The sequence below is a fragment of the Hemiscyllium ocellatum genome, chromosome 17 (assembly GCF_020745735.1).
Source record: "Hemiscyllium ocellatum isolate sHemOce1 chromosome 17, sHemOce1.pat.X.cur, whole genome shotgun sequence".
Lineage (NCBI taxonomy): Eukaryota > Metazoa > Chordata > Chondrichthyes > Orectolobiformes > Hemiscylliidae > Hemiscyllium > Hemiscyllium ocellatum.
In genome coordinates this window covers 56,357,365-56,370,490 of record NC_083417.1, presented here as the reverse complement: position 1 = coordinate 56,370,490, position 13,126 = coordinate 56,357,365, and the positions used below count along the sequence as shown (strand labels likewise).

The following is a 13,126-nucleotide window of genomic DNA, read 5'->3' as shown; positions in this document are numbered from 1 at the left end:
CTCCACAAGCTTCAGTGGGGACCCCTGTTGTCGTGCTCTCTTGGGAAGTTATTTGGAAACCCTTCTGCACACAGGAATGGTCAAAGTTCCAACACTCGGCGCAAACTGATGCCAAACGTGAATCTTGACCTGGGACGGCAGGGGAAGAGGGGAAACACTATTTCCTTTCCTTTTTAGAATCTTAAAAATGAAATGCAGTCATGTCCATTGCCCCCCCCCCTTCCCCCCCTAGCAACCACATGTCCGTTTCTATAGTAACTGATGCTCACTTTTTGAAGGGTTTGTTCAATATTTTTATGATCAATTGATTAATAAATCTGATTTGCCATTCTTTCTCAGAGTACCCTGTGTTCATGAAGAATTTTATATGAGCAACTTCATATTACAATTCAACTGATTTCTCTTCAGTGCCATAAGAATAACTGTAAAACATAAGTCATGAAGGTCAAACTGGAAGGAAGGAAGGGCTATAGTGCTCTTATCCCCTTTATTGTGAAAGTAAGTAAACAGTGAATAACAACTGACAGGTGTAAATCAGAAACAAAAACAGAAGTGGCTGAAAAAGCTCAGCACATCTGGCAGCAACTGTGAAGAGAAATCAGAGTTGGCATTTCAAGACCAGTGACCCTGCCTCAAACCCTTCTGATGAAGGGTCACCACACCAGAAACGTTAACTTTGATTTCTCTCCACAGGTGCTGCTAGACCTGCTGAGCTTTTCCAGTTACCTCTGTTTTTGTAAGTAAACAGTGAAATGGCAAAAATGTTTTTTCAAATCATTTCTGGGACGTGGACTTTGCTGAACAAGCCAGCATTTGTTGTTCTTCCCCGAACTGCAGTTGGGATGGTAATGCTGAGCAACCTTCTTGAACTACTCGGTCTGATGTAGGGACACTTCACTGCGCTGTTAAAGGGGGGGTTTTGAATTTTGACCCAGCAACAATGAAGAAACAACTGCCATGGAAAGCCAGCCGACACCATCAAAGACCCATCACACCCTGGTAATGATCTCCTACAACCTCTTCCGTCAGGCAGAAGACACAGAAGCCTGAACACACACACCAACAGGTTCAGGAACAGTTTCTACCTAGCTGCTGTTATGAGACTGCTGTATGGACTCTCTGGCCTCAAATAAAGCTGATCTTGTTAATGTTGATCTTGCTTAGTGCACGCCCTGTGCAATGTAATCTGTATGCCTCTGTCTAAGTCTTTTCCAACCTCTGATCTGTACACCCTTGCTTACTGTGATCTGCCAAAGCTTTTCACTGTACCTCAGTAGTCATGGCAATCAATCAATCAATATGTTCAAGGCAGAATACTAAAAGACTTGGAGGGGAACCTGCAGGTGGTGACGTTCCCATGTATCTGTTGTCCTCATCGTTCTAGACTGTAGAGGCTGTGGATTTGGAAACTGCTGTCTAAGGATTTTTGACTTTCTTCAGGGCATCTTGTAGATAGTACACATTGCTGCTACTGAGCACTGGTGGTGGAAGGAATTGCCGTCTATGGATGCAGTGTTGATCAAGTTGGTCGCTTTTTCTTGGATGATGTAAAGTTTCCTGAGTGTTGTTGGAGCTGCACCCATCCAGATAAGTAGGGAGTATTCCATCACACTCCTGACATGGGCCTTGTAGATCGTGGACAGACTTTGGGAGTCAGGAGGTGTGACTCACTGCAGGATTCCAAACCTCTGACCTGCTCTTGTAGCTATATTTATATAGCAAGTTCAGTTCAGTTTCTGGTTAGTGATATCTCCCCAGGATATTGATAGTGGGGGGTTCAGAGGTGGCAATGCTGAGGCCAATAGCTAGATTCTGTCTTGTTGGAGATCATCTTTGCTAGGTTCTTTTGTGGTGTAAATGATATTTGCCACTTGTCAATCCAAGCCTGCATTTTGTCCAGGTCTTGCTGTATTTAACCATGAACTGCTCAGCATCTGAGGAGTGGTGAATGGTACTGAACATTGTTCAGTCATAGGCGAACATTCTCACTTCTAACTTTATGATGGAGGGAAGGTTATTGATGACGCGGCTGAAGATGATGGGGCCTAGCACGCTAACCTGAGGAACTCCTGCAGAGATGCCCTGGAGCTGAAATGACTTACCATGAACAACCATCCTACTAGATGTCCAGTCTTGCATTCCTAGATTTGTTCTAAGGCTATCCCATTTAGCACCAGATTGGTACTACACGACACAATGGAGAACAATGTTCCTGTAAGCAGTGTGACCACTCTGAAGTGTCTTGGAGGGTCTGAGCATGCTGATCACCAAGTCAACACAGTTACTTCCAGTTAGTAGAAGTCACTGTTGCCCTCAGACCTTGGAAAAAGGAATTGTTGAAGGTTAATCTCAATGTGAAGTTGGGACTTTGTCTCCACAAGGACCATGTGGTGGCCATTCTTATCTGCCAATGGCACAAGACACAACCAAGGAGACTGCTGTTCTCCCAATTTTGGCACCTCCCCCCCCCAGATGTTGGTAAGGAGGACTTTGCAGAGTTGACACTTCTGAGTTTGCCATTGTTGTTTCCCATGCCATAGTCAATGCTATTTGGTTCATCCAATTCCATTCCTCTTTTGAGACTTTTTAGTGGTTTGATGCAATTTAGTAGCTTGCTATACCAGTGTTTTGGGTCTGGAGACACACATAGGCCAGACCAGGTAAGGTTGGCAGATTGCCTTGTTCAAAGGATGTCTGTGAACCAGAAAGGTTTTTAATGACAATTGACAATGGTCATCATCAGATTTTTCATTCCAGATTTTGTTTGTGTTCAGTTCAAATTCCACAATTCAAATGTGTCGTGGTGGGATTCAAACAGTACCTGGGTCTCTGGATAGTTAGTTGAGCAACAGTCCCACTGACTCCTTCATATCACTCAATGTATCTCCTAGGTCACTCACAGGGAGACCTGCAGAACATTTGCGGTCAAGTTAATATCTTTATTGTGACAGCTCTTCCTGAAGTACAGGAATTCTCATGTTTATTTTACCAAAGTTTTGAACAGAATCTAGACTTTTCATTCTGAAGAAACCTACATAAAATTGTTCATGTGTGAAACCAAATATAAAGATGACTTCCATTAAGTCTAGTGTTGTGTGTTGTTTAAAGCAGTATATAAAAGTCTAATCAGGAACTGTTTCCAAAAAGTCAGTTTTGTTTCTGATGAAGTCAGTTTGATTTGAGGAGTAAACATTCTTTTTGTTTGTAAACTGCGTGTTTACAACTACCTAGTACAGTACTTGGCCTTATTCAGGATTCAATCCTTGTAGCAATATTATAACTGCTTCAGTCTAAGCTCAGAGTTTGGCCACAATAGCAAGAACTCTTTATCTTGGTGAAATTGTCAGGATAGGGATAGAAGCAACCCTGGAACGAGCCCACAACCACCCGGGTCCACTGTCCTTCCGAGATCTCTCTGCCCACTTCCTGAGGAACCCTGCCACCTCAGAACAAAACTCCAACCTTACAGGGCACTTATTCCTTGCTCGGATTTGCAGAGCCTGAGTCTCTGCATTTCCAATCAGGGAGTGAAAGTCGCAGTCAAAGTTGCTGAGGTGCCTGGCTGTTGGCATTTAGCATGGGTCTAACCTTCAGAGGATGTGAACTGTGGGCATCTTCTTAGCCTATGGACTCCCGCTGGCCTATTATCGCAATACCTCAGGCAATTTCTCTGAAGCATTTTCACTCAAATCGAGTGACTCTTCATTTCAATCACAAAGAACAGCTTTTTAATCATCGGTTATATCAGTGAATTGTCTATTTTTGCCAGACTTAAACAAATCCATTATTCTGTCGACCTCGGCCAAGCCGCCACCTCCCACTCATGTCATCCTCATCTCATGTCACTCAGTCCTTCGCATGCCATTTCTGTTATGCCGTATCTGCATCCTATTCCTTCCCTTCTCTCCCAGGCTATTCCCATGGCACCCTTGTCATTCCTAGTTAGACAATCTATCTCGTCAGGCTAGCTTTGTGGATGGTCACCCCTCACTTTCAATTGTTTTTGTCCTCACTACCTGCCCTGTACCACATCACCTATCCCATGCCACCCTCTCTGTTCCTAATTGGCTGTCATACTGTGTCACATATGCCAATCTTCCTCATGGTGCCACATGCTTCTGCCATGCCAGAGACTACCCACCACAGAGGCCTGACAAAAGCACACCCTTAATCTGACTAATTAAAACATTTGGTGCTACGTCAAGTTTTAATAATATTTTGATATTAGTGAGAGTGATCTTGAGTGATGCTTGTTGTGATAGTCCACATCTTTAATTTGCACAGCCTGTGATACATTTGTCTGAAACATCAACAGATTGGCACTTCCATAACATTATCATAATAGAGTCATAACATGGAAACAGACCTTTCAGTCCAAGTCGTCCATGCCGACCAGATCTCCAACCAATCTAGTGACATCTGCCAGCACCCGGCCCATATCCCTCCAAACCCTTCCTATTCATATACCCATCCAGATACCTTTTAAATGTTGGAAGTCACTAGAGTTGAACCTTGATGTCTGTATTAAGATTCCTGCCTGTCAGTAAAGCTACAGGAATTTAGTTTTATGGAAATCATCCATCACAAGACAGCCCTCCAGCTGTTTGATTGTTCTTTTTAAGTGTAAGGATTGCTAGTATAAATTAAGGATTGCAGACATTCTGCCTCGATTCAAGACTTTTTCTGCCTGAGGCAGTATTTATATATACTGGAATGAAATCCTGGAACCATAATTCAACTCAATGTGGATGTTTGCTGAATAGATTTCTTCCCTCACTAAGCCATTAAAGATATGTGATCCTTTTGGAATTGTTTTCATTGCTACTAATGTCACCATTAGATAATGGAGACAAATTGTATTTATTTTTCTATACACTATCTTGTATATTATCAGTCATATGACATTTGAATTTTATATATCAACCCCTTTAAGATTGTTGATAGTTCTGGCAATTAAGATATTCTATATGCCACTGATCATCACAAATAATTGGCTCTGGAAAGAACTGTTAGAATTCTTCATGTAATTGAAAGAAAAAAAAACAATTGTTTTCTTTTCCCTTTCATCCTTCCTTCTGGAATACCACAGTGACAAGATGTTTCCAGCCCTGGGCTTTGGTGCACAGTTACCTCCTGACTGGAAGGTGAGCGTCTCAATTTTTGACATTAATTCCTAACTCCAATTACTTTGCTGTAAGTCAGACATGTTTTATACATATTGTACCTGTCAGGATCCTGTATTTTAACAATGGATATAACAGGAAAAAGCAGGGTCGTTCTACCAGTTACCCACATATATATTCTATGGAAATATGTGTATGTGTGCTCTGCTAAATCGATGAGATGTAAGTGTCCTCTCTCACTTGAGTTTTACATAAATAGAGTTTGGATAGCCGCAAGACTGGGAGTTCATGTGTCAGCTAATTGGAGTCAACTCGTCAAATTAATCAGCACCTCGTTTCTCCAGTGGCATAAATAGTTGGGATTGTTTGATATGTGACATTCTTGTGTTTATCCCGAAGAGTGCAGGATGAAAAGCTTTAGTAACCTGCTTAGTCTTATTGGCATCACTCAAGCTCAGTCCTGCCAAGCGACTGCTAGTCACAAGTCCTCAGTTTGGCAGCCTGCAGCTTTACATTCAGTTTCTATCAAACTTGTGGAGATGAGAAAGCCCTTCCAATATTGTGGCACTGTTGTGAAATATTATGGAAGGATTTAATCCGTATTGCGTCTGTGCTCAATATTGACACTAGATTTCATTTTAAATTCCACCCCCTTGCACAAAGGCCCCTCCATTTCATAAGTTCAACTGCTCACAAAAACATTAGAATGTTTTTAAACCTGAACAGAAGCACAACACAATTGTTGAAAATGTGAATGATTGACAGTGCGTTTGTTTCTTGCTGTCCAGTTACAAAAGGATTTAATTTTCTCTCACAGTAACAAACCTGTTTCCTCATGGTCTAAGACTGTGTTTAATTTCTCACTACTGACCCTCACTGTCACCAATCAATTGTAGTCAATAGAGCTATTGAACAATGTATTCACATGGGGGTGGAGAGTATGGGTAATAAATTCCCTGCCTTTTTATTCATCATTACTAGTTAAGTGATATAAATAAAACTCTGTTCAATCTTGATTACTTCCAGTTCAGCAGCAACCATGTTTAGCAGAGTTCTATATTGCCAATTCACCATCCAGTGTTTCACATTATTTATTCAATCATTCACATTACTGCTCCAGGAATATGTTATCTAAATATAAAGTACTGGGTGCTGTTTATATATGAGGCCTTGGAGCACTGGTAGGGTAGGGTACAACTGTGAGTTGTAGCAGTACTACTGAGGCAGGATAGTGATCAAGGGGAAGGTATATCATAGAATCCTTACAGTGTGTAAACAGGCCCTTTGGCCCAACAAGCTCACACCAACCCAGTCCCATTCCCCTATCATATATTTACCCAGGCAGACACAGGGAGAATGTGCAAACTCCACACACAGTCATCCAAGGTTGGAATTGAACCCAAGTCCCAGGCGTTGTGAGGCAGAAGTGCTCACCACTGAGCCACTGTGCCACCCTTATTGTGGGCAGGCACAGAAGGGCTTGAATGTGGGGGATATGTTCCAAATCTGACACGTGGTCAGTAATGTACTGACTGTAGGGAATTGAGGACTGGCAGATGGAGTTTAATTTAGATAAATGTGAGGTGTTGTACTTGGAAAGGCAAATCCAAGCGGAACTTATACACTTAATAGTAAATTCCTGAGAAATGTTCCTGAACAAAGAGTTCTCGGTGTGCAAGTTCATAATTCCTTAAAAATTGTGTCACAGGTGGACTAGATAGTGAAGGAAGTGTTTGATATGCTTGCCTTTATTGAGCAGAGCATTGACTAAAGGAGTTGGGAGGTCATGTTGTGGCTGTATAGGACATTGGTTAAGCCACTTTTGGAATATTGCATTCAAGTCTGGTTTCTCTGGTATAGGAAGGATGTTGTGAAACTTGTAAGGGTTCAGAGAAGATTTACAAGGATGTTGCTAGGGTTGGAGGATTTGAGCTATAGGGAGAGTTTGAACAGGCCGGGACTGTTTTTCCTGAAGCCTCAGAGGCTGAGAGGTGACCTGATAGCGGTTTATAAAATCATGAGGGGCATGGATAGGGTGAGTGGACAAGGTCTTTCCCCATGGTAGGGGAGTCCAAAACTGGAGGGCCGCACTTGGATTATTGCATGCAGTTCTGGTCACTGCATTACAGAAAAGACATGGAAGCATTGGGAAGGGTGCAGAGGAGATTTACCAGGATGTTGCCTGGTATGGAAGGAAGGTCTTATGAGGAAAAGCTGAGGGACTTGAGGATGTTTTTGTTGGAGTGAAGAAGGTTAAGAAGTGACTTAATGGATTAGATAGGGTGGACAGTGAGAGCCTTTTTCCTTGAATGGTGATGGTTAGCATGAGGAGACATAGCTTTAAATTAAGGGGCGATAGATATAGTTCAAATGTCAGAGGTAGGTTCTTTACTGAGACAGTAGTAAAGGCGTGGAAAGCCCTGCCTGCAATAATAGTAGAATAGAATCCCTGCAGCATGGCAACAGGTCCTTCACGTCTGCACTGACCCTCCGAAGAGTAACCCACCCAGACCCATTTCACATTACTCTATACTTACCCTTAACCTACACATCCCTGAACACTATTGGCAATTTAGCATGGCCAATCTACCTAACCTGCACTCTTTGGATTGTGGGAGGAAACCCACACAGACACGGGGAGAATGTGCGAACTCCACACAGACTCCACCTCAGGCTGGAGTCAAACCCGGATCCCTGGCACTGTGAGGCTGCAATGCTAACCCACTGAGCCACTGTGCCGCCCAAATGAAGTATGTGCAATCGAAGTTTGTTCACTGACAGGATATTCTCTTTTTAAACCTGTATTGGCACTTGGCCAACCTCGCCAACTTTAAGTGCATTTAAATGGTCATTGGAAAAATACATGGATGATAGTGGAGTAGTGTAGGTTTGATGGGCTTCAGATCGGTTTCACAGGTTGGCGCAACATCGAGGGCTGAAGGGCTTGTAATGTGCTGTATTGTTCTATGTTCTATAGGTTTAGGGTAAGAGGGGAAAGATTTGAAAGTTCTCTTAGGGATAATTTTTTTTCATGCAGAGGGTGTTGTGTGTATGGAATGAGCTGCCAGAGGAACTGGTGGAGGCTGGTACAATTACAACATTTAAAAGACACCTGGATTAGTATATGCATAGGAAGGGTTTAGATGCTGGCAAATGGGATAGATTAATTTAGGATATCTGTTCCCAATGGACAAGTTAGGCCGAAGGTTCTGTTTCCATGCTGTGGAGGTGAGTGTGGGGAATGGGGAGAAAGAGGTGTGTATGGGGAACATGAAATAGGTTCCTGGTGGGATGCCAAATGGTCACCACAGGTTGAATCATTGCTTGCAGATTCCAATGAATAACATGTTTTGTTTGTATTGTTCCTTTAGTTATATGTTCAGAATTCTAACCATATTTATCTTATATTGTCGACACGGAGTTGAACAATCAAACACTCTGGTCGTTATTTTCACAAAGACACTCTGCAAAGATATGGTTCAATTTAATGAAATAAATGTTCTAAATGATATTGTACTGTGGTTTCAAGGATCAAAAGCCAAGCTGCAGTTTCTGTGTTTTCTTGAAGATAATGCTTCGAGGGCGATGAAGTGAAGGGACAGTGCCAAACTCTAGGTTGCGTTTCACCTCCTAGAATTTAATTCAGACCCTAATGTATCTGAGTGCAGAAATCTCCATTCTTTGGGCACTTCTGAAATGAATTGTTGTCATTTCTGTTGCATTGGGCTGTGCATGGTCCTCTGCTGGAGAGCAGCCACTGTTACAGATTCGAGAGGCAGTATCTCCTCTGAAACCAAGACTGCTGGATGAGGTTTGAAAGTTGGGAACTGCTTACCCTGCTCACTTTGTTATAAATTGAACAGAACAAGTGAGCTCCTTTTTTTCATATGTGTTGGGACCATGTTGCCTTCTGGAATCACAACCTTTATTCTATTAAAGTTTCCATGAACAGACTGTACTATTTTTAGTACAATTGAACCGACAGCAAATCAGATTGGATGCTGTGACTACGACGGGACTGAGATTAATCTAATGTCTGCAGATGGTATTTGAAGAGTATGATGTTTTGAATACACTATATGATACAATGGAACCCTCTTCTGTTTGAACAGGGCAGTGTTGAAATCCAGATACTGCAGTGATTTTAACTTTACTCACATGGATTGTACAGGTTTGGATGAAGTGCATTGCTTGCGATTTCATCATTGTGGGAGGTTAATTTAAATCTTCTGTAATATTCACCCTGTACGACTCCTAAAGACTGTATGAGTGGAAGAAAGAGAATGTATTGTGATGACTGAAAAGGCCATCATTTGCAGAGGCTGGGCCTATCTCTGTGCAATATCTCTGCTGGATATATCGGTAATGGTCACCACACATCACAACTCCCTCAATAGAAGCAAATCAGCACACATTAAATACTGTCTTTAAAGCATTGGAATGACTCATCAAGTATAAAATATTCTGACAGATGACGTAGCAAATGGATGGTCAGCTGGAGCTTCATTTTTTGAGATTTTAAAATAACTGTCCCTGTTTGTGAATTAGATCTGTGCAGATTTTCAGAAGCAGTCATGGATTAGGAAAGCTGCTATTTGAACAGAGCAAATGCTAGCAAGTCATGGAATCCCTACAGTTTGAATAGAGGTCTTTCAGCACATTGAGTCCACACTGACTCTCCAAAGGGGAAAACCACCCAGACACAGCCCTATCCCCTATTTCCCGTGGCTAACCACTTAGTTTACACATCCCTGTGACACTATGGGCAATTTATTGCTGTCAATCCACCTTATCTGTACATCTTTGGACAGTGGGAGGAAGCTGGAGCACCCAGAGGAAACCCATGCAGACATGGGGAGAATGTGCCATCTCCACTCGGACTGTCAGCCAAGGGTGGAATCAAACCCAGGTCCCTGGTGCTGTGAGGCAGCGGCGCTAACCACTGAGCCACCTTTGTGGCAGTGCAATTTCCATTTGTTGTTCTACAGTCTGTTTTGTTGGTACTTATTGGCAGTACTTAGCTCTGTGTCATGCTGTTACATTGAGAACTTGACCCCCCACCCCCACTCCCCTCCCCTCGCCACACCCATAGAAGTCAGAGCTCCTCTCACTGCTGCTAAGTTCTGCAAGCTTCTCCCGCTGCCTCAGTGATTGCTATTGAGGGAAACCATTACATTTCTGGAGGCCCTTGAGACTGATCACAGCATGTGTATTCCTACCTGGTGAGGAGCGAGTGGCCAAGAAGAACCTGTAACCTTGCCAGGTGCTGACAAAGATGTGATATCGATGAATTAAATCCAAGGTTCTGCTGTGTTCAGGAGAAGTTCAGTCATTAAGGATTCATATTTGGGCTATTAGGTCTATTAAACCTTTTAATTAAGTGGATTTTAATTAATTAATGTCATAATCTAGAGGTAGCACCAACATTCAACATTCCCATTTACTACAGTCTAAAACAGTGCTCTTCCTTTGCATTGAAATTCTTGCAAATTGTTCTGATGAGAGCAAAACAAAGATGTGCCTTTTGTCAGCTATACGCAAATCCGGAATAATGTTAATTTCCATTTGTTGCTAAATTACCTATGATTAAACAACACGTACAGACAAATCCAATAGGGCATTGTCTATGTGCATCATGTAAACACGATTGTTCTGGGAGCAAATATAATCTCTCCTTTGGGAAACAGCAGCAAGTGCCAGAGCAGAAACATTGAATCAGTTAAGCAGCAGCAGGAGATCTAATGTTTGCCTCTCATTAATTGAACTTGGAGAATGACAATGGTTCCCTGTGAATGATCTACAGTTACAAATCTTTAGACCTGATTGTCCTTTCTTCCCCTCTGTCGATCATAAACTAGAGAATGAAACTGATTTGATTCAAGGATTTTTATTCTGGTATAGACAGTTCAGCAAGGTGTTGTCCTGTTGACTTCTGCCCTTTACTCTTGACTTCCTCACAATTTTAACAGGATTTAAGAGGAGCCTGTGATGTGAGTCCTGGAGGTTAGCCCTCACTCTGTACTGCCTTCATGGCGTTATTTCGAAGAAGGGCTCTTCCAATGTCCTGGCAAGTATTTACCCCTAAGCCAGAATCACGTAAAAGAAAATAATGTGGTTGTTTATGTCACTGCTGTATGTGGGGCTTTGGGGGGGGGGTGAGAAATTGCACCTGACTGCCCTTAACCATCCTAGTCATTGCTGTTTAAACCCAGAGTGGAGCTATTGATGAATCTCAGCCATCAAGGTTTCAGTTTAACTACAACCGGCCCAGAAACAACACGAGGAAAATGAGTGCTGAGAACCCTCGGATCTCAGTCATCTTTTTCCTCCAAAATGTGCAATGCTCTTTTGTTGTGCCTCAACTTGCCCATATAGTGAATCTCAAAAAATCCTACTTTCTGCAAGAAATTTTCACTGTTTACACTATTTCCACTGTCTCCTGAAAGAGTTTATCCCATAGGCTGATACAGAAGCAATGTTCACAAGACTGTAATGTTACCAAATTAGATAATCTCTGCTCCATATTTTAATTCCATTCATATATCTCAGGTCCACAGTGCTTCGATCCCTTGTCTAATGAATTGACCCAGCAATAATTGTTCATAAGAGGTGAAAGTTCCGAATGTTCACTGGAGGCTGCCAAGGTATCTCGATGAATAGCATGCTACTCCGTATTTGTTCAGATGTTCAGATCTATTTTGCAGAGGCAAATTTTGAAATGCAAATAAGCATGATGCTAACTCAGCCTGTGATTCCCCATTCTTTATTCTGTGTTTGCATTGCATTGATCATAATGATGATCTCTCCTGGTCTGATTTGCAGTTATTTTGAGAGCTACGTTGCTATGGCAAGTTCCGAAATGTGCATTTAGTGAATGAAATAGTTGAGTGTAAAGTGACATGGGCTGCCATTTTTCATGTAAATTCTGTCATTAGTAATCTGTTTTGCTTTTTCTAAATTGACATTTCTACTGTCAGTTACTTGCAGAACCACGTAATGCATCCATTGTCTTATTGATTGTGCACATTTATTGCCAACTTCAAAACAGCCTTGTTAATTAGCTACAGATGCACTTCAGTGAATGATGAATCTGGACTCCAGTTGCACTGTGCCGAGTGCATAAATCTTTGTGGACCATTCTCTCTAAGATCTGTGGACTGTGAATGAAAGAGCCTACGTCATTAGGGGCATGATAGTTGCTCATTGTGGATGTGTTTGTTGCCATGACACAGCAGTATTTCGAGACTAAAATTGGGAAAGCTAGCGTTTACTCTTCAAATAGTGTTGGTGGAAAAGTGCCTGTGGTAATCGTTTTTGTTAACCACACCATCCACAACAGCAACTTGCAATATGCAGCACCTCTCGCAAATTAATTAACATGCGGAAAAGGCATTTTAATTGATAAATTTATTTCCGAGTGTAAAGAGTATTCTGTTTTGGCAAACAAAACCAACAGGTTTCATTCGGTCATTTTTTGGAAAATAGGAATTTAAATGGGGAAGAGGAGTAAAAACTAAAGACGCACAAATCAGTAAAGACTGGAACCAAGCAGAGTAGATTTTTATTTAGAGAAAGAGGAGTGTTTGCCTTTTTGTTTCCAATGCATGCTGCTTTATGTAAGTTTGAGGCTGTATTGATTTCAAATTTTTGCCCATGGTTTACTGTTTGGTCCAGCATAGTTCATACAAACCGATTTAAAACATGGATTAACTAATGTGGAGAAGGATATGTACCTGGATTACAAGACATGGACATTGTGGACAATTCAGAGTGAACACATTAACAGTTGATGTTTCTGTCTCTGTGTTCCCGCACTCAGAATCCCGAACTCAGGCATAACACAGAAGGGGAACATTATGTGAACAATTTCTGCTGGATATTGATGATATCTCATAGAGAAGTATAGTTTTACAACAGGTTTGTTGTGTCCAATAGTGAACAGAGTGGGGAACCCAGATGACATAAAGAATGAGCAACCACACGATTAATGCTATTGATCGTAT

General features: G+C 41.8%; 1 protein-coding gene across 1 annotated transcript in view; it reads left to right on the top strand.

Annotated features, from left to right (window-relative positions):
* cpne2 (copine II) overlaps nt 1–13,126 on the top strand; it is a 261,372-nt gene that overhangs the window by 174,042 nt on the left and 74,204 nt on the right. Inside the window, exon 12 of the mRNA XM_060837772.1 lies at nt 5,090–5,144. Within this exon, the coding sequence (XP_060693755.1) occupies nt 5,090–5,144 (55 nt within the window). The remainder of the gene's footprint in view (nt 1–5,089; nt 5,145–13,126) is intronic.